The sequence below is a fragment of the Lycium barbarum genome, chromosome 9, assembly GCF_019175385.1.
Source record: "Lycium barbarum isolate Lr01 chromosome 9, ASM1917538v2, whole genome shotgun sequence".
NCBI lineage: Eukaryota > Viridiplantae > Streptophyta > Magnoliopsida > Solanales > Solanaceae > Lycium > Lycium barbarum.
This window is the reverse complement of record NC_083345.1, coordinates 111,801,699-111,820,250: the sequence shown is the minus strand read 5'-3', so window position 1 is coordinate 111,820,250 and position 18,552 is coordinate 111,801,699. Positions and strand designations below refer to the sequence as shown.

At 34.0% G+C, this 18,552-nt stretch overlaps 1 protein-coding gene across 1 annotated transcript; it reads right to left on the bottom strand.

The window, feature by feature from the left end:
- Positions 1-10,723: 10,723 nt before the first annotated feature.
- Positions 10,724-14,360, bottom strand: LOC132609429 (histidine decarboxylase-like). The gene is made up of 6 exons (XM_060323406.1): positions 14,208-14,360; positions 13,503-13,731; positions 12,205-12,439; positions 11,851-12,044; positions 11,615-11,751; positions 10,724-11,521 (listed from the first exon to the last, which is right to left on the bottom strand). Exons 1-6 carry the CDS (start codon positions 14,229-14,231, stop codon positions 10,943-10,945), a joined length of 1,398 nt encoding a protein of 465 aa, XP_060179389.1. The 5' UTR covers positions 14,232-14,360; the 3' UTR covers positions 10,724-10,942.
- Between the last annotated feature and the right edge of the window lie 4,192 nt (positions 14,361-18,552).

Sequence of the window (18,552 nt, the reverse complement as noted above, 5' to 3'; positions counted from 1 at the left end):
ATCTCAAATCTTAAATTTGCTTCTCATAATTCAATTCTAACTCAAATCTCTCATCAATTCCTTTTACCTGCTGTTATTAAATTTTCTAACAGTAAAATTTAAAACATTAGAACATGATGTCCTTTATCTTTCAAGTCCAATTAATTAATATCATAGTACGTGATTGTAGACTTTCTATGTGAAGAAAGAAAACATACCATTCTATGTCAAAAGAAATGTGAACGGGAGGTCCAAAAATAAGACAATTTCCCTTTTGTGCTATGTGATGACAACAGTTGATTTTTTTTTTATTTTTTTTTATTTTTACAATATGACAACAGTTAATCATTATCGAAAATTGTGGTAGGAAGGATAAGATTCTTCCACCTTTAACTACAACTCTTGGGTTTGAGCCCGTGGATGGAAAAAAAAAATCTGTCAGGGAGCATTTACCCCTTTAATCATGAGCCTTATGCAGCGAGAATCTGGATTAATTATGCCCCAAAGTAGATATAAGACACCGGATGGAAAAAAAATATTAATCAAGTACAACATTGAATGTTGAAAAAAAAAACAGTGACAAATGGCATCAAATTGTGTAACATGTTGACATTGTTGAGAATACCTGATTGATAAAGGAAGTAGGTCAACATAGGCAGGAAAAATTTGTGATGTTGATTGATAAAGCTATGTTGTATTAATATCTCAAATGTTTAATATCCAATTTCGATTAATATGTTTTTAGGTCATGAACTGCAAATATGATTGTACAAGGCTGAAACACCGAAAACTTTGATTCTGAGTTGATCAGTTGTATTCGGTTAATAATAATTTGTTCAATTTGGAATGGCTTGTAGTCAATGGCAGACTCGAAGTTACGGTTTGACAAAATCAATCGCTTTGGCTCATATTCTCTCTTTACGTTTAAAATTCACTAAATACGTATAAAGAATTTAGAATTGCAAAAAGGATTAAGGTCTTGAACTCATAAATTTAAAATTCTAGAACCCCTTTATTTCTAATACATGCATGGTTACACTTAATACGTGATATCCAATAATTTATTTTATACTCTTCGCACAGATGTGTATTTCTACTTTCATCATTTTGATTTAATTAAACAATATTGAGCTGTCATAATCTTGTGTAGTTTTCAGGTGGATTAGGAGCTTGAATACCATTTGACAATATATCTTTCAATGGTTGTGAAGTATACTAGCTCGAAATTTGCCTCGTCTCCAACTCTAAACAATAAGAAAATGTTTGACTTTTCTAATTTATAGAGTAACAAAATAAGAAAAAGTAATAATTGGTGGGCAATCATTTTTGTTTGAGAGAAGCAAGTTCTTGGGAAAAATAAAGGAAATGACTATACTTGCAACTTTTCTTGAGAGATACACTAGTGGCAATACTCATTTATAGATTCATCGGCAAAAAATATTTTAGTCTAATATATTTACATAAATGTGAAACATTCTTGAAGGTTAATTTAAGCAAACCTGTGTTATCAGTGGATATAAATGTTGATACATAAAAGTGTAACCGTAAGAATGTTTTGTCAAAAACAGAAAGAGAAGTCGATTGAGGGTTATGGTAGCATGTAGAGGTGTACATGGACTGGGTTGGTTCGGATTTTTTAAACACCAGATCAAACCAATTGCGTCGGGTTTTTAAATTTATACACCAAACCAAACCAATAAAATTCGAGTTTTTCAACCTCGGATTTTCTCGGGTTATTCAGTTTCTCGGGTTTTTCGGGTTTTTTTTTTCCGGAATAGTCTTGATGCAAAACATATATACTTTTACTTCAAATATTTCTTTAGTCCTAGTAAGATACGACTATAATTAAGGTGTTTCTTAAGAAAATAACACAAAATGTGAGAAGAGTGATGACATTGTATTAAAATATTCAACAAAAGATAATAAAATCGGTTAACATAAATATTGCTAATTAATAAGCCATAAAGAAAATGACCATAATCTAAAAATACTAAGTCATGTTAAAATAAGTACAGCTAATAAGTACAAATTACATAACAAAGAAAAAAACTTAAGTTATGTATTTTCACTCTGTAAACCAGTTATGCAAAATTAAAGAATAGATATCCAACATTATTATCATTCCTAGTGGTAAATTGAATTTCTTTTGTTAGCATTAGTGTTGAGTTGGTTTTGGTTTGGACTTTATTTGAGTTATTAACATCCATAGAATATAAAACTTATTGACATTCAAAATTCTAAGTTCAAGCTTGAATAATATGATAATAAATTAAAAAAAGCACAAAAAAATTTAAGAAATATTTATAAATTACATTACAAATAAATATTTTTATGTATAAAATATTTTAAAAATTGAATACATATAATGTCGGGTTGGTTTGGTTCGGTTTGACTTTTTTTAGCTAAAACCAAATCAAACCAATTATGGTCGGATTTTTTTTTCAACACCAAATCAAGTCAAACCAAACCACTGGTCGGGTTTTTTTCTCGGTTTGACTCGATTTATCGGTTTGGTGCGGTTTCTCGGTTTACTTTGTACACCCCTAGTAGCATGGATGATATCCATTCATCTATAATTGGATGTTTGAAGTTGAGTTTAAGATGCAGAAAACTCTGCTATCAAGTGAGTCTCCTTTAAATAGGCCCTACACGATATGAATCTAAATTAATTAGATGATCATACTAGTAAATTTCAAATATTAGATGATTATTATAAATAAAGGAAAAAAGGGACAGGAGGATCGAAGGGGAAAAGAGGAGGGTAAATAATTTGACCATATGATGTATTGTAGATACAAATAAGGAAAAAGATTAGATAGAAAAGTGATTTTAAGTTAGGGGAATTGAGTAATAGTCAATTATTCAACCACTTTAAGCGTTTTGACGAAAACAATCTTTAGACGGTTTATGTTATGACTCAAGTTATTCTCTCTCATGAGATCACTGATTAATCTATGGTACTTGTTAAGAAGTTAATAGAAAATTTTATCACCTTAGTTACTATTATTTTTGTCAGAACAAACTTTTTTCTCTCCAAATTTTGATTTATTATTATAATTATCCTACTCAATCATACTGTAATTTAAATATTAAATCTATGGTATGAGATATTATAGTTTTTGACCACGTCAAAAAGGATATCTAATTGGAGTGGTTGGAAACTTGAGAAGGGATTTAAAAAAACAGTGTCGACTAAATTAGGTGACTCATGCCTACTAAAAAATTAGGATTACGATTTAGTATTGAACTTTGTCCGAGTCTTGACGGATTCTATTTTATTCTTTACTGTTCGAAATAAACGACACCTGAGATAAGTGTCTTGGATAGTACATTATTAGATTATGAAAATGATTGAGCTTGGGTGGATATTATACATTATTATTAAAGATAGGTAATGGCAACCATCAAATGATTAAAATCAAATATGAAGCCTCATGAGTCATGACTAAGTTTTATAAAACACCTAAGCATGTCGTAGTCGCGAATTTCCGCGTTACTTTTGACTTGGGAACATATTGGGTGGTTCAAAGGTTCACATTGGTCGGTAACAAACTAAATATTTAAAAAAAAAAAAAAAAAAAAAATGTAAGTGTTATGAAATGATAGTGGATGTCCATTAGTTAAGATAATGGCCATTAGTTAAGACAGTGGACATTAGTGGAGATAGTGTTGATGACAAAGTCATGATGATGTTGCCATGTGAGCCCATATGACCATCATTGTATGAGGCTATATATATTCATTCATCTGTTGATGGATAGTACAACAAAAATTAGTAAAACAAAGTATTCTTCGTTTCTCTCTCTTTGTGTGTGAGTCATATTACTTACTTATTTTAGTGGTTAGTTTTATTTTATAACACGTTATCAGCACGAGACTCTACCGTCTCAAGAAATTCTTGAAGGCTAAGGTAATATTTTTATTCTCTCTATTTTATGGCTAACCTTACAAAACTCGAGTTCATTGCCCTTGATATTTCAGGTAAGAACTACCTATCATGGGTGCTAGATGCTGAAATCCATCTTGATGCTATGGGTCTTGGAGACACCATTAAAGAAAATAATAAAGCATCCAACCAAGAAAATGCCAAGACTATGATATTCTTGCGTCATCATCTTGATGAGGACCTAAAAATTGAATATCTTACTATTAAGAATCCACTCGTTTTATGGAAAAACTTGAAAGAAAGGTATGACCACCTGAAGATGGTCTTCCTCCCAAAAGCACGACATGAATGGATCAATCTAAGGCTACAAGATTTCAAATCAGTTATGAAGTATAACTCTGAGATGTTCAGAATTACTTCTATATTGACACTATGTGGAGAAAAGATTAGTGATTCTGATAAGCTGGAAAAGACGTTCTCCACTTTTCATGCCTCGAATGTGCTCCTGCAGCAGCAATATCGAGAGAAAGGTTTCACAAAGTATTGTGATTTGATTGCTCATCTTCTTGTGGCTGAACAAAATAATGATTTGCTGATGAAAAATCACGAAAATCGACCTACTGGCGCTGCACCACTCCCCGAAGTGAATGAGGTGTATGCCCACTACTCCAGGCGTGGAAAAGGTCGTGGCCCCGGTCGTGGTCATGATAATAGTCGTGGTCGTGGTCGTTATAATGGTCAAAGAAGAAATTATTTTCCTGGTGTTAATCACTCTTCAAAGAAAAATCACCACCAAAAGGGGAAAAAGAAGGATGATAGGCATGAAGTGCCAGAAGCACGTGGCTCAGAAAACAAATGCTATCGATGTGGTGGAAGTGAACACTGGTCACGTACCTGTCGTACGGCAAAGCACTTGGTTGAGCTTTATCAGGCATCAATTAAAAGAAAAGAGAAAAATCTCAAAGCTAATTTTATCTCTGAAAATCAAGTTGACATCACACACTTGGATGTAGCAGATTTCTTTGAGCATCCTGAAGGAAAGATAAATCACTTGATTGGTCATGGTTCTGTGGTTAGAGATGATTGAGTTGTTTATTTTAATCTTTACTAGTCATAGTAGTTGATGAATAAAAGACCATGTGACAGTGAGTAAGATTACTATATTTAATGCAATAGTACAATATCATTATTTATGTGTTAATTGAATGTAGTTAATGCATAGTAGGAGTACGCATATATTTTGTGATATTAATAAAAGATATTACGTTTGCAATGGTTTAAGAATGTTATATCATTAATAAACAAGTGAAGTTGCACAATTATTAAATTGAACTATGACACACTTAGAAAGAGATGTTAGATACTTTTGTATATGATATAAGACAATTGGTAGTTTACAAGCAGTTTTATATAATGCACTTATAACACCTCGTAAATGCTTATTTTTTCCTAACTAAAGAAAAGGAAATTATGGGTAGTTTACAAGCAGTTTTATTTTATGTACTTGCTTTACACCTCGTAAATGCTTATTTTTCCTAACTAAAGAAAAGGAAATTATGGGTACAGTACTATTTATAGCGATTGTTTACAGCAACTCTGTTAATCATAATTTTTAATTTCGAGTCCTTATTTCGGTATAATAAATTTTTGATTATCCACAGAAATGTGTTATTAAATTAGTCTGTTGACCTAATAAGTTAAGTAAATATCCTAAATGATATATTGGCTTGGATTATTATATTGAAACGTTGTATTGGTATGTAGTTTCATTTGTTTGTACAACTTTGGTTTGTATTTAGTTTACTCGAATTTCTAATACTTAGTATTTATTTTGCTTTGTTTGTGTCATTTCATTCGAAGATATGGATAACTCTCAAAGTAAGTTTGGATTAAAATCCAATTATGAAGACATATGTTTGATTGATTCTGCTACCACACACACGATCTTCAAGGACAAGAAATATTTTTCTCATTTACTTATGGGTAAGGCAAATGTTAATACCATTTCTGGTAGTACTAATTTGATTGAAGGCTCCGGAAGAGCCGCCATAATTTTGCCTAAGGGAACAAAACTCATTATAAAGGATGTCATGTTCTCTCCTAAGTCCAGAAGGAACTTATTAAGTTTTAAAGATATCCGTCAAAATGGATACCATATTAAAACAATGGATGAGATGAATCTTGAATATATTGGTATCACCAAGGATGTCTCTAGCCAGAAAGTTGTTATAGAAAAGTTTCCTGCTTTGTCTTCTGGCTTATATTGGACAAAAATTGGAGTAATTGAGGCACATTCTGTCGTAAACCAGAAGTTTATGGACTCCAATATGTTTGTACTTTGGCATGATCGATTGGGACACCCTGGATCTATAATGATGAGACGAATTATAGAAAATTCAAATGGGCATCCATTAAAGAACCTGAAGATTCTTTTAAACAATGAATTTTCTTGCCCTTCTTGTTATCAAGGCAAGTTAATTATTAGGCCATCACCTACAAAGGTTGAGTTTGAATCCCCTGAATTTTTGGAACGTATACATGGGGATATTTGTGGACCAATTCACCCCCGAGTGGGTCATTTAGATATTTTATGGTCCTAATAGATGCTTCTTCTAGATGGTCTCATGTGTGCCTACTGTCATCTCGCAACCTGGCGTTTGCGAAATTATTGGCACAAATAATTCGATTACGGGCACAATTTCCTGATAATCCGATAAAGTCTATTCGCCTTGATAATGCTGCAGAGTTTTCATCCCAAACATTTAATGATTATTGTTTATCAATTGGGATAAGAGTTGAACATCCTGTAGCTCATGTTCACACTTAAAATGGCCTTGCAGAGTCATTAATTAAACGTTTGCAGCTGATTGCAAGACCATTGCTCATGAAAACGAGGTTGCCCACGACAGTCTGGGGTCACGCTATTTTGCATGCAGCAACACTCGTTCGTCTCAGACCGACAAACTATCATAAATTTTCTCCGTTGCAATTGGTTTTGGGTCAAGAACCTAATATATCCCATCTAAGAATTTTTGGATGTGCTGTATATGTGCCTGTAGCACCACCACATCGCACCAAGATGGGTCCCCAAAGAAGATTAGGAATATATGTTGGGTTTGAATCGCCCTCCATTATTCGCTACCTTGAACCATTAACCGGAGATTTGTTCACTGCTCGATTTGCAGATTGTCAATTTGATGAGACAATTTTCCCAAAATTAGGGGGAGAGAATAATGAAATAAAAAGGGGAATTTTGTGGAATAATTCATCATTGTCTCATCTTGATCCACGTACTTCTATTTGTGAGCAAGAGGTTCAAAAGATTATTCACTTATAGAAAATAGCAAATCAAATGTCAGACGCATTTACAGATTTGAAAAGGATTACCAAATCACATATCCCTGCAGAGAATGTCCCGATTCGGATTGATGTCCCTGTAGGACCATCTACTAGTGTCATAGCAAACGAGTCCAAAGCACGCTAGAAGCGTGGTAGACCATTGGGTTCTAAGGATCGAAATCCTAGAAAAAGAAAAAGAAATGGTCAAGATGACACTACGAAAGAACCTCACAAAGAAATTCGAGATTTGAGCAATAGTGATATTCTTGAAGAAATCAATGAGCCTGAGACTCAAGAAAATGAGGAAATATCAATTAATCCAATTAATGTTGGGACTAATTTGAATAGATTGGAAATAAATGTGGATTATGTCTTTGCCTATAATGTTGCAACAAGAATTATGCAAGATAGTGAAAATATTGAACCCCAATCTGTTAAAGAATGCCAAGAAAGACGTGATTGGCCAAAGTGGCAAGAGACAATTCGATCAGAATTAAACTCACTTACCAAACGGGAAGTTTTTGGACCTGTAGTCCAAACACCTAATGGCATTAAACCTGTTGGTTATAAATGGGTTTTTGTGCGAAAAAGAAATGAGAAAAATGAGATACAAAGATATAAGGCACGCCTTGTTGCACAAGGATTTTCACAAAGGCCTGGTGTTGATTATGAAGAGACATACTCCCCTGTTATGGATGCAATAACATTACGTTATCTCATTAGTTTCGTTGTCCATGAGAGACTTGAGATGCATTTGATGGATGTAGTTACAGCCTATCTATATGGATCACTTGAAAATGAAATATACATGAAAATTCCTGAAGGATTTAAGATGCCTGAAGCATGTAGTTCAAAGTCTCGGGAAATGTATTCAATCAGATTACAAAGATCATTGTATGGTTTGAAGCAATCCGGGCGCATGTGGTATAACCGCCTTAGTGAATATTTGTTAAAGGAAGGCTATACAAATGATGCAATTTGCCCATGTGTTTTTATAAAGAAAGTAATATCGGAGTTTGTTGTACTTGTTGTATATGTTGACGACATAAACCTTATTGGAACTCCTGCAGAGCTCAAAAAGGCAATTAATTATTTAAAGAAGGAATTTGAGATGAAAGATCTTGGAGAGACAAAATTATGCCTTGGTTTGGAAATTGAACATTTGACAAATGGCATTTTTGTCCATCAATCTGCCTATACAGAGAAAGTGTTGAAACGATTTTATATGGATGAAGCACATCCATTAAGTACTCCGATGGTTGTTCGATCACTTGATGCGAATAAAGATCCGTTCCGACCTCAAGAAAAGAATGAGGAAATTCTTGGTCCAGAAGTACCATATCTTAGTGCAATTGGTGCACTAATGTATCTTGCCAATACCACAAGGCCTGACATAGCATTTTCAGTTAATGTGTTAGCGAGACATAGTTGTGCTCCTACAAGGAGACACTGGAACGGAATTAAACACATATTGAGGTATCTAAAGGTGACTATCGATTTGGGCTTATATTATTCTAGCAATTGCAATCCCGATCTTGTTGGTTATGCCGATGCAGGGTATTTATCTCACCCGCATAAAGCTAGATCTCAAACAGGCTATGTATTTATTTGTGGGGGCGCTGCCATATCTTGGCGATCTACAAAGCAGTCTATTGTGGCTACCTCATCAAATCATGCTGAGATAATAGCTATTCATGAAGCTAGCCGTGAAGTTGTGTGGCTAAGGTCAATGATACATCTCATTCGAGAAAAGTGTGGTTTGAAATTTGATAAAATACCCACAATCTTATATGAAGATAATGCATCATGCATTGCCCAATTGAAAAGAGATTTCATAAAAGGAGATAGAACGAAGCATATTTCACCAAAGTTATTCTTCACACATGATCTCCAGAAGAATGGTGATATTGATGTGCAACAAATCCGTTCAAGTGACAACCCTGCAGATTTGTTCACCAAATCTTTACCAACTTCAACTCTTGAGAAGATGATATTCAAGATTGGAATGCGAAGACTCCGACATCTGAATTTTGGTCTTTGTCAGGGAGAGTGAAATACGTGTTGTACTCTTTTTCCCTTAACCAAGGTTTTGTCCCATTGGGTTTTTCTTGGTAAGGTTTTTAATGAGGTAGCTCTCAAAGCGTATTACTAGATATGTGTACTCTTTTTCCTTCACTAGGACTTTTTCCCACAGGTTTTTTTAATAAGGTTTTAACGAGGCACGTCATCTAATTAATAGACATCCAAGGGGGAGTGTTATGAAATGATAGTGGATGTCCATTAGTTAAGATAGTGGCCATTAGTTAAGATAGTGGACATTAGTGGAGATAGTGTTGATGACAAAGTCATGATGATGTTGCCATGTGAGCCCATATGACCATCATTGTATGAGGCTATATATATCCATTCATCTGTTGATGGATAGTACAACAAAAATTAGTAAAACAAAGTATTTTTCGTTTCTCTCTCTCTGTGTGTGAGTCATACTACTTACTTATTTTAGTGGTTAGTTTTATTTTATAACAGTAAGAAACTAAATATATTTTTATACCACTATTCACCCCCAAGAAAAGGATTAATAAAAAGATGGAGAATATATTGTCTTTATATTAAATTGTGTAATATTTAGCTACGTTTGTGCGACACCTAAGGTGATTCGTTTTTCTTTAAAGAAAGCCTGAGTATTGTTTTAATGATGAATGATAGCAACGCTTGAGCCAATGGCCTTGCTTTGCTCTCTACTACTATCTAAAAATCAATGCAATTTAGACGGAAAAAAAATATTAGGGCTGTTGATTCATCGAACTTTAAGTATATGCATAAATCACACACACACACTCTTCAATTTCTTTTATTTGATTTCTTATTTACTTTTAAATATTTTATGGGGATGGAGTCTGCAACTGGCAAATGAGAGGGGGGAAAGGTCCAAGGTGGGTGTCTCATAGGGCCCCATTGCGTGCTTTAAGGAATTTTAAGTTTGAAGTTGGTCAAACAAAAGCCCATTTGGGCTAAACGGAGGTCTTTGGTGTACTAATAATGGCAACCCAATGAAGCGTGTTATATGACATAGGTGATTCCTCCTTAGCCATGTCAGCGACAAACAAATAGCCTATGCTGTGCCCGTAATCCCACCTAACTACAAACCATCCTTTTCTTATCCCATATGTCTTGGCACGACCCTGTGCATATGGTGAAACTCATCTCTGATAATTTTGGATATTGGTCTCCCATATGTTAATTTCCTAACCCATGTCCGTTTGCAATCATCAGCTATGACTCCATAGTAGTCTTCTTCCTTAAGGATGATGGTCGACATTCTGTTGTGATACGTGTGTCTTGCGATGAACTTGGAGCCAAGGTTTTCAGCGTTCGAGTTTGGGCAATGTGATTTTGATTGTTTGAGAGCCATGGATGAGGAAGGAAGATAAAACATAGCCGTTGTGCTTGCGTGCGCGCGACGAATTTGGGTAGTTTGGGAAATAATCTTGTAATTGCATTTAGACCAATAATCATATGAAATGTAGAACTTATTCTCAAAATATTATTATAGGCATCAAACCATGTATTTCCCAAGGCATTGATTTATGTGATGCATCAGTAACACTATATGTAGAATACAGTTTGCTGTGTATGTGAATAAAAAAATGAAGTCATAAACAGTTACAACATGTCATGCATGTCTATGAAGACAAACTCTGTAGCAAAGACATAATGTTAGAAGACCTTAATGGCCTTCTAAGTGATAATGTAATCAATTTTGTGGTAAGAGCAAGCACAATTTTGAGCACCAATATCATCTGCAACACAAGGAGGTGTGACTTTTCCATCTTGGTACCACTTTTTCCTTTGTTGTAGTAAATCGGTGATAAAACTATCCAGAGTTTCTCTGGTTATGCCTGGCATAACAATAACATGTGCCATATCTCTCACACAAGATAGTTGCCAACGACGAACAAATTCATGGTCACGAGGCCTCTCCAGGACAACTATGATGCTTAGCTCATTGAGCATGACACTAATCCCTGCTTGTTGAAGACGGTCTTTCAAGTATTTGGCATTGTCAAGGCATCTCTTAACATCTTTCTGAAATCCGATTTGACCTTTGGAACTTAGACTATACCACAAGAAGATTGGAGTTAAACCATTTCTGCTTCCAGAAATTGTCGCATCCACTGAAGCGATGTATTCAACTTTTCTTGAGAGGTTGTTAATGTAACTTTTCCTTGTTATTTGAACTCCACAAGGCATTGGACATCCCAAGAACTTGTGACCAGATATTGTGACACTTCCAATTGGTTTCTTGAAAGAAATCATCTGTTGCAAAATATGATCACAAATGTTAGATATACTTAGTGTTGAGCTATAATACTCAAATAATAGAAGACGAAAGTAAGAAAATAAACACACATCTTTAATAAAAGGGATAATAAGCCCATTCAGTGCTGCATCACAATGGATGTAAAATTGATCTTGTGTATAGCCACAATCTTTAAGTGTTTGAAGAATAACGTCAAGGTCATCAACAGCTCCTTTGAAGGTAGTACCTATAGTTTAAAAAATAATTAAAAAATGTGTAAGACGAATGATCCTCAAGCTCTCCACAAAAAGGAAAGAGGTTAAACGGAAGGTATTAAAATATTTACCAATTGTAACATTAATTATTGCTGGTTTGCCCTTGTTTTGAAGTAATTTTGCTTTCAAATCTGAATAATCCATTTCTCCATTTATAGATGCGTTAATCATTTCAAAATTCATTCTGTACATCATTGCTGCTTTGGCAACTGAGTAATGAGAGTCTTTTGATGCATATAAGATCCCATCTGGAAGCAATTCTCTCCTGCAACAATAATGTTAAAAATTTATTTTCAAAGAATTTGGTTACTAGCATAATTATTTTCTAAAGGTTATTTTGGGAAAACTAGAAAATATAAAGAATTATAAGAAAAAAGAAAAACAAGTCTAATAGATAGAGAAAACTAGTCAAAATTGGTGCTTACCCAACCAAAATGCCATGGAGATTTCCTTCTGTACCACCATTTGTAACATAGCCCCAATATTGATCTCTTTCAATTTTCCATAAGTCTGCAAACCAATTCAGAACAGCCACTTCGAAATCTTTTGAATGAAAATCCACAGTGTTTTGAAGAAATGGATCACCACAATTATTTAAGTGGAATTGCAAAAGTGGGGCCAAGCTTGCAAAATGTTCATAGCATATGTTAACAGGATAACCTGAAAAAATAAAACAAGCAAACAAAATTTCAACAACTCATCATTTGCAAATTCACCAAAGTAAGTGAATAAGTTATCCTAAATTTTATACTAATTAAAATATATAGTGTTCCCTCCGTCTCAATTTATGTGATATAGTTTGACTGGGCACGAAGTTTAAGAATAAAGGAAGACTTTTGAATCCTGTGATCTAAAACAAGCCAAAGATATTTGTGTAGCTATAGATTATCTCGTTAAATATGAAAGGTAAAGTTTAAAGTTAAATTGTTACCAAATAAGAAAAATGTATCATTCTTTTTTAGACAGACTAAAAAGAAAAGTGTATCACATAAACTGGGACAGAAGGAGTATATATTTATGCCCAAAAAAAAAAAATAGTGGCTTCTCTCAGATTGAGCCAGTCCGTTTTGACAGCTTCAAGAATCCGAAATTGCTGCCGATAGTGATTTTGTCCCTTCCCTTTCGAATGTTTTTGAAAAATATAGGCCTTAAATTCTATATTTTACAACTACAGCCTACTCAAAAGTTTCCAAAAAAGAAATTGTCAACCCCACGTCGCGGAACGAGTACTGATAGACCAAAGACTTGTCTTGCATGTCACTTTTGTCTGCAATTTACTCTTAAAATATTATAGGTTATAAGTATAAATAATTTTCTTAAATTGGCCGGAATTTAAACATGTAATAGCAGGTTAGTTATTAATTTTATCCGATTTTCAATTAATGCATATCAAAAGATATAACGCTTAATTACTTAATAAGTGACTTAATTGTGTAAATATTCTTGATACCGTCAGCGGGAGCGGAACTACCATGGTACATACGATTAGGCAGAACCCAGTACCTTTGGATCAAACCATGTATTTGTATTAAAAGAAATTATTTAATATGTATAAATAATCAATTCAGAACAGTATACAAAAGTAATTATGGTCCAAAATTCATAAACTAAAAATCATGGTTCTACCTCTGACCATCATGTACCAAAACTTAAACTCAAGAATATATTCATACGCCCTAGGGATTGGATAGAGAAGTTGGCGATAAATTAAAAGATTAATTACCTATATGGTAGTTGATACGTTTGGTAAGTGTATCAATATAATTCATCAATGTACAATCAAGGCTTGGTCCCTCATTTTTGCCCGGCTCAGTCACTGAAAGGTTCAAGTTTTTTCTTGGTGTAGTAGGTGTTGTATCCACCTTCAATCTCTTCATTTCTCCAAAATCTCCATTTGCTATTAATCCAGGGGGTGCCAATCCTCTGGGAGTGATTGCCGATGGCTCAAAATCCTATAAAATATCCAACCAAAAAAAAAAAAAACATTTTTCAGATAAATGTATATAATATGTTTGATGATTTAGTAGGGAAAAAAGAACTAATTTAAAGAACCATGCAAATGATTAGAAATGAAACAAGAATCAAAGACTGAGCTGATCGAGGGAAGCCCTATGAATCACAAAAACGACAGTAGGAGCGCTTTTTCTATCGATAGAGGGACCGAAAAATAGGCTTTGCTCCCCGAAGAAAGAAAAAAGGGTGTAAGTTTAGACAGAAATAAGGGTGTAAGTTCAGACCGCTCACATTAGTTCTAAAATAAAAAGTTCAGTTTGTGTTGTGTGTATTTTTTATTTTTTTTTGTTCATTTTCCCTCAACACAAGAAACCTTTGGGAGAGAAAAAACAAGATTTTGCTAAGTAATGTGGAATTGTTTCTTGATCAGAACAAGAAGATGGAAAAGTTTTGTATAACTAGGTAAGAATTATACCTTCTCAAACGATAAGCTTCCCATTCTTGGAGCTAAAGGTTTTCAAGTTTTTGTTAGCTAGGAATGGAAACCAAATAAGTGTGATATAATTATGTAAATATTCTCGGATTATATATAGGTCCAAAAGATTGTGGGTTTGGGCACCAACCACAACTCACTTTTTCTTTCTTTTTTTTTCCTTTTCATTTATAATATTCTTTCTCTTTTTCTTATTTCCTCGCCTTTTCCTCTTTGTTTCCTTCTTTGTGTTATTTTCCCACTTACATAAGATTAGTGATAAGTCATAAATGTTGCAAAAGTACTCATTGACCCTGTGTTGCAAAGACTACTCAACTTTGCCAGCCTTATTGTTTATCAAAATTGTTAGGTAAGAATGGTAAATCAAATTCAAAAATTCATGCACAAGTGGCTGATATCTAAACTCGAGCTTGTAAAATAGTCATTTTATACTTGTTTTAGTTAATATCAATTTTCACCAACTACGAGTTATATGGAATTTTGATACGTTCATAGCATGAGATTATTTTTTGTATCTTTTTGATGTATTACAATGACTATTTCCTCTCTAATTTCGACCATGTACACACTAATTAGCAGCCATCTCCATCTAATTTTGAAAGAGTTTAAGTTCTATGCACTAATAGTATAAAATATATTTATATATTCATACCACTTAAAATATAATTACAGACAACTCTTTTTAATATGAGAAAATGGGTCAATTTTGCCTTTGAACTATTCCTAGAGCCCGTTTGGATTGGCTTATAAGTTGCTTATAAGCTGTTTTTAGCTTTTTTGAGTGTTTGGCTGGCCAGCTTAAAGTCATTTTGTGCTTAAAATAAGCTCAAAAAAATAATTTGGCCCATTTGACTTAGCTTATCTAAAGCAGCTTATAAGCTGAAAACAGCTTATAAGCCAAAAAAAATAAGTTAGACTACCCCAATTTATTTTTTTTAGCTTATAAGCTGCAAACAACTTATAGGCATAAGTTCATCCAAACAGGCTCCTAATGAGACAACTTGTCCCCTGTTTCATTTTTTGCACAACATGCCCTAAAAATTACCCTTCTAAATAGAGTTTGCTCCAGGATGGGTGGAAAAGGGACAATTTTGTCATGCGTTCCCTGTAGTTGAGTCAATATCATCCCCTAAAATTTGGAACTATGGCCAGTGAAATTGGACTCATATTTAACATATTATAAATCATCCCTAACAAATAAAAATCATTTGCATTATGAATGAATAATGAATATTGAGCCGGTGTTAAATGTTTGTTTTTAATTGCAAATCTTCACAAATTAATTCTATTTTCTTGAAAAAGACACAAACGATGTTTAGCATAATATAATGTTAAAACGAAAATCTAATGTCTGATAATAAGGAGAGATCAAAATTCCTAATTATTTAGAATTTGTTAGAGGTTGTATATGTTTTGTAAGGTTTTAATTTGTTGCTATTTTTTGAAGTAGAATAGTATTATCAGTTACGATAAATATGAATTTATATTCGTATATTTCTATAAAATCCCTACTTTTTAATCTAGTTCCAGCAGTAAATAGGAAAGGTCTATTATGCAACAAAATACAAAATGTCACTATTTAGCAATGATAAGGAATTAAGAGAATAGATGTCATTTTGAAAGAAAAGATTATGTAATAGTTAATTGACCTCTTCTGTTAACGAAAAGGGTACGTAAAATAATTAAGTTATTCATTGTGAAAAATGTTTAATGAATTAACTAAATATTATTATTATTATGACCCTCGACCCTCGTTTACTTTCTTCTTTTAATACTCAATAAACTATATCCTGTTATAAAATGAAGCTAAAAGAGTAATAATATTAAAGGATGAAAACTATAAACATAGAGTGACAAAGAGGAGAGATTTTATTATTATTCCAAAATGTGTTTCAAGTGTATTTCATATGAAAACTTATGCCTCTATTTATAGTGCTACATATGCATTCAATATATGAGAAAATGGAGGAACCATTAAGATGGTGGAGGAAAATGGAGGAACCATTAAGATGGTGGAGGAGAAGCATTATATTTGTGTATTAGACATCCATAATATATTTCATAACATATCCCAATTATGTCATACAGGACTAATAATATTAGTTACTTTCACTCAGATTCAGGAAACATTCAGTAGTACTTGATGGTAAAGGTGGCAACCGGTCTTGTAGCGTTAGCAAGATACATAAGTGCACCAATTGCACTAAGATATGGTACTTCAGGACCAAGAAGCTCTTTATTTTCTTCTTGAGGTCGGAACAGATCTTTACTCACTTCAAGTGAGCGAACAACCACTAGAGTACTTAAAGGATGCGCATTGTCCATGTAAAATCTTTTTAAAACCTTTTCGGTATAAGCAGATTGATGGATAAGGATCCCATCTGTCAAATGTTCAATCTGCAAACCAAGACAAAGTTTTGCTTTTCCCAGATCTTTCATCTCAAATTCTTTCTTTAAATATTCAATCGCCTTTTGGAGCTCTTCTGGAGTTCCAATTAGGTTTATGTCATCAACATAAACAACGATTATAACGAACTTTGATTTTGCTTTCTTAATAAAAACACATAGACAAATGGCATCATTTATATAACCTTCTTTTACCAAGTCCTCACTGAGGCGATTGTACCACATGCGCCCTGATTGTTTTAGACCATACAACGATCTTTGTAATCTGATTGAATACATCTCCCGAGACTTTGAGTTAATTGCTTCAGGAATTTTAAATCCTTCAGGAATTTTCATATAGACTTCATTATCAAGTGAGCCATAAAGGTAAGTTGTAACCACATCCATCAGATGTATTTCAAGGTTTTCATGTACAGCTAAACTGATGAGATATCAAAATGTTATGCCATCCATAACTGGTGAATATGTTTCTTCATAGTCGATATCGGGTCGTTGAGAGAATCCTTGTGCAACAAGGCGTGCCTTGTATCTCACAATTTCATTTCTCTCATTCCTTTTTCGCACAAAAACCCATTTATGGCCAATTGGTTTTACACCATTAGGCGTTTGTACTACAGGTCCAAAAACCTCACGTTTGGCAAGTGAATTCAATTCTGATTGAACTACCTCTTTCCATTTTGGCCAATCATATCTTCGTCGACATTCTTCGACAGATTGAGGTTCCTGATCGTCAATGTCTTTCATAATATTTAGGGCAACATTATATGCAAAAACATTATCCACCATAATCTTCGATCGATTCAAATTTATCCCATCACCCGAAGAACTCAATGATAGTTCTTTATTTGCTTGAGTCTCGAGTTCCCTAATATCTTCAGGAGTATCAGGATTAGTAAGACCTTGAATATCTTCATGATATTCTTTCGTAGTGTCATTTTGATCATTTTTCGTGTTTGTTTTCTAGGATTTTTATCCTTAGAACCCAATGGCCTACCACGCTTCAGGCGTATATGAGATTCAGAGGCTATGACACTAGTAGATTGTCCCTTTGGGACATCAATTCGGATAGGCACATTCTCTGTAGAGATATGTGACTTAGTTATCCTTTTCAAATCAGTAAATGTGTCTGGCATTTGATTTGCTATTTTTTGCAAGTGAACGATCTTCTGGATTTCCTGTTCACATATGGGGGCACGTGGATCAAAATGAGATAGCGATGGAACTTTCCACGCAATTTCTCTTTTGATTTTTTTTTCTCTCCCCCTAATTGTGGAAAATTTGTTTCATCAAATCGACAATCTGCAAATCGGGCAGTGAATAAATCTCCCGTCAATGGCTCAAGATAGCGAATAATAGAGGGTGATTCAAACCCAACATATATCCCTAACCTTCTTTGGGAGCCCATCTTAGTACGTTGTGGTGGTACTACAGGCACATATACAGCACAGCCAAAGATTCGGAGATGAGCAATATTTGGTTCATGACCAAATACTAATTGTGACAGGGAGTATTTATTATAATGAGTCGGCCTGAGACGAATAAGAGATGCTGCATGTAAGATAGCATATCCCCAGACGGTAGTGGGTAACCGTGTTTTCATAAGCAGTGGTCTTGCTATCAATTGTAGTCGTTTAATAAATGACTCAGCAAGGCCATTTTGGGTATGAACATGTGCTACAGGATGTTCAACTTTTATCCCAACTGATAAACAATAATCATCAAAAGATTGAGACGTAAATTCTCCGGCATTATCGAGGCGTATAGCCTTAATGGGATAATCTGGACACTGTGCCCTTAAGCGTATTATTTGTGCCAATAATTTCGCAAACGCCGGGTTGCGAGAAGATAAGAGGCACACATAAGACCATCTTGAAGATGCGTCTATTAGGACCATAAAATATCTGAATGACCCACGAGGTGG

Bases quoted from the DNA above. Each gene is read 5' to 3' on its own strand.
- LOC132609429 (XM_060323406.1), bottom strand. From the start codon at position 14,231: ATGGGAAGCTTATCGTTTGAGAAG. The intron at 12,045-12,204 runs GTAAGCACCAAT...TTATTGTTGCAG, and splicing joins CTCCATGGCATTTTGGTTGG to GAGAGAATTGCTTCCAGATG. The intron at 11,522-11,614 runs GTGTGTTTATTT...ATTTTGCAACAG, and splicing joins TTATCCCTTTTATTAAAGAT to ATGATTTCTTTCAAGAAACC.